General features: G+C 28.7%; 1 protein-coding gene across 1 annotated transcript in view; it reads left to right on the forward strand.

Annotated features, from left to right (window-relative positions):
- LOC106464372 (dynein heavy chain 10, axonemal-like) overlaps positions 1–4,065 on the forward strand; it is a 125,092-nt gene that overhangs the window by 91,100 nt on the left and 29,927 nt on the right. The window contains 3 exon segments of the mRNA XM_013924509.2: positions 601–726; positions 1,355–1,572; positions 2,625–2,846. Coding sequence (XP_013779963.2) covers positions 601–726; positions 1,355–1,572; positions 2,625–2,846 — 566 coding nt within the window.

Below are 4,065 nucleotides of genomic sequence, written 5' to 3' on the forward strand. Positions count from 1 at the left end.
TCCCTCTAGTCTTACACTGCTAAATTAGGGATGACTAGCGCAGATCACCCTCAAAATTCAAAACAAACAAACAAGAGAAAAAATAACAATAATTTTTGACATCTAAAGGTATGAAATGAATAAAATATTCATATCATGAACATCCATTTAGAGTGTAGTCACATTTCACTGTTAAGTGTTTTTTCTGATAATATTAACATAAAATTAATCTCTTTGTCACTTTTGGTAATTAGTGACTTTTAAAGCCATTGTGGCAATGGGTGATATTAAAGAATATACAGATGATGGTTAAAACAGGACTTGTACTGGTTAGAAATTCTAAGTGTTATCACCCATATGTTTAGAAATATCACACTAGTTATGTTGAATTACAAGTAGTTGAAATAAAAACTTGTAACTTTTTATGTTTTTAGCAATTCCTTGAAGTTTTAGAAATATGATTGTTGTAAGCCCTCGTAAATTCCCATTAAGCTGTTACATTTTATACATGTTTTAGTAAACAATCTGTGGAGTATAATATGGACTGCTGTTAAAAATTAATTTAGGATTTTTATAATTGTTATGAAATAATGAACATAACATTAGTTACCCAATGTTTAGGCCATGGAGATGAGTGTCGATGAAATGAAGTCAATCAGTCGAGCAGGAGCTGGACTCCTTAAGTTTGTGGAGGCAGTTATGGGATATTGTGCAATTAATAAAGAGATTAAACCAAAGAGAGAAAAGGTACAGTTTTCAAGATTGAAAATTAACATTTTAAAGTTTTTATTACATTTTAGAACTGTATGACTGTGAGTTATGGTTAAAGTGGGTTTATAATTAGACATATATTTTATCTGCAATTCAGCATTTATTGTTAAAATAATTGATATTTGGATGGGAAACTTTACGTTCTGAAAGTTTGTTGACATGTGGTTCGTTAACTTTTTTCCAATATTACTTATATATGTATATATCCTGTCCTGATGAAGAACTGTTGCCCAAAACGTTTTCATGTTTTATCAGTAAAAGTATTTTAATTTGGTGTGTTTTTCACTTTCAGTTTTATTCTTATTTTTTTAAATCACTTGCATTTGGTTTAAGTGTTTAATAGCATTTCATGCAGAGTTGCTACTCCACCTAAAAAGCTACATTTTAGTAGATGCGTACAAGTGAGATGTGCTTTGAAGAAGAATGAAACAGTCCTGCCCATTAAACCACATTTTGAGACTTGATAACACATAAGTTTAATATATATTTTCCACCAGAGTAACCTCAAAAATCCTTATTTTTAATGATGTATTTTAATGTTACCATAATGTGTTTTCTTTTTCTACTTATTTTCTGTGTTAATGGAGACCCATTCTTTACCTAGGTTGCAAAGTTAGAGAAGAACTATCATCACGCTAAGAGGGACTTGGAGAAAGTCAACAAAGAAGTACGTAAACTCGAAAAAGAACTGAAAACACTGAGTGATAAGTATGAAGCAGCAGTGTCTGAGAAGCAGGCCTTGCAGGAGGAGACTGTCATAATGGGACGACGGTTAACTGCTGCAGATAAATTAATCTCCGGCTTAGCATCAGAAGATTTACGGTAAGTGTAAAAGGTTTTTTTATTAATGTATATAGGAAAGGGCTTAGTTTTCCCAGCTTTACATATTTCAAGTGTTGTTAGTTATAAAAAACAGCATCTCAGTAATGATAGTATTGAATCATGAATAGAGATAGCACTAGTAATTGTTTTTCATTTATAAAGTAGGAAATTATTAGCTTGTTTTCTTAACCTTTATGTTTGGAACTGTGCTGTATGGCAACTGTATACTATTGTGTAATGCAAGCATACTAAGCTATGGTGTTATATGCACTTTCTATGGGAAAGACTTGTAAAAGGGAGAATTCTTTATAGAAATAGATAGTGATCTTTTCCACTGGCAGGTCAGGTGATACCTCAAGGCTTCAACATCCCTTATCTTGTAGTGAAAGTGACCATCAGTCATGTGGGTAGCACTTCAGTACTCTGAGTAGTTTTTATATATTATATTATGTTTCTCAGTCTCGAACAGAAATGGTAGAATGATTTAAAATTATTACATGTATTGATTTTCTTTAAATACACTGAAAGCTCTTCAGTAAAGGCACCACAAAATGCACTTATTTTTCCCTTTGATTCAGTTTATCTGTTTGAAATAAAAATTGTTTCACTGTGTTAAACGCAGTGTCTAGTGTCTTTCTTTGCATGAAACTCAGTCAAGGTTAATAGAATTTAGAATCATTTTGTAACACATTTTTCATGTCAAAACCTCCTGTTATTCTATGGCTTCTGCTTAATTAGTCTAAAAGAAGTCAGTGCATCTGAGAATACCATATTATAATGCTTGTCTGGCTCTATTCTATGGGCTTACAATTTATTACAGAATTCTTGATTATGAAAAAATAAATTAGAAAACATTTTCTTTTGAATGATATATGAATATGTTTGTTATTTTTATCACTATATGGTTAACTATTTTAGTTTTACATTGTCAATGCTTTTGCTTGTGTTAAAAAATATTAGGTATACCTAATTTTAAGTACTTTTAATATTCGTCATGTGATACAATGCAATATTGTGACATTTTCAAACCAATAACACATTTTTTTTCTTAGTTGGAAGAAAGAACTAAGTGATCTAGAGGAGAGAAAGATTCAGCTTTTGGGTGACTGCCTTATCTCCGCTGCTTTTCTGAGCTATGTGGGAGCCTTTAGTTGGGACTTTCGCAACCAGATGGTGTATAATGATTGGAAGAAGGACATTCAGGATAGAGGAATTCCTCTGAGTAATCCATTTCAGTTAGCAGCCTTGCTTACTGATGATGTAGAGATCAGCAGGTAGGTCATGAGTTGGTTCTTCACAGAGCTTTTGAGGGTTTTTTCTTAACTATGCAAACAAAATTTTAACATTTAACCTGTCTTATATATTTTTGTATAGTTGTTGACAATTCAGAAATAGAACAGTGAAAAATCTGAAATTGTTTGAATAATTTTTGTTCTCATCAAATGTCCCAGGGTTATAATTTAATCACATTTTGAATAATCTGTCTATTATATAGGTATGGATTTTCAAAATGAAATACCACTTTGTAAAATTGATAATGTTATTTATCTTTTAACTTGTGGTATATGCGGTCTTAAATATGTAGGGCAAACATATAATCCTTTACATCATAAGATTAACCTACATAGATCACTAAGTAAAACTGGTTTTCCTTATACAATAGAAATAGATCATTTTAATAAACACTCGTTCAATAATGTTATAATAACAATTTTAGAAAAAATATTTAACACAAAGTTATTAACAGAAAGAGAAGTATATTATATCTTAAAAGATAAAACTCTTTATCCCTTCGGATTAAATCAGGATTTTCAATATAAAAATGCTGAAATATTAAGTAAAAATATTTATATAAAACTTTATTTCAAATTTATAATTTTAAGCATAATAAACGTAGAGGTAAAGGTAAAAGTAATAGTAAATGGATTGATTTTGAAAAATTTTCTAAAATCTTAGACACTGCTTTTGATAAATCTGGTAGTTTAATAAAATACATAAATAAACAGTTATTTGAATTAAAAAATATGAAAATTAGAGGTTTTTTGAAGTATGTGTTAAAATTTGATTTTAATAATATTCATATAAGAGATTTAATTATTTATCTAATAAAATTAAAATGTAATCAAGTTCTGAATAATCTTTCAGAAAAGAAAAAAGAGAAATCTTATTTTGTAAAAGATTTTAGACATAAAATATATATGATGATTTAGTATCTTATACAAAAAAGAAAATATTTCTCCTTTAAAATCATTACAACCTACAGTCAGTTCTAAATATAACAATTCATTGGACCTCTTCTTTTTAATTATAAAAATTCACTGAAGAATTTAATCCTTTAGAAATAGATAATTTACCTTGTATTTGTAGTAATAATGAATTTAAGGATATTTTTTATAATCATATAGTAACAAGTAATTTAGAAGTAATAGAAGATAATGAATTAAGATTAATTTTAAAAAATGTTACTAAATTTCAAATTAAAAAAAGACAAAT

This window comes from Limulus polyphemus, unplaced genomic scaffold (genome assembly GCF_000517525.1).
Source record: "Limulus polyphemus unplaced genomic scaffold, Limulus_polyphemus-2.1.2 Scaffold1632, whole genome shotgun sequence".
NCBI classification, from domain to species: Eukaryota; Metazoa; Arthropoda; class Merostomata; order Xiphosura; family Limulidae; genus Limulus; species Limulus polyphemus.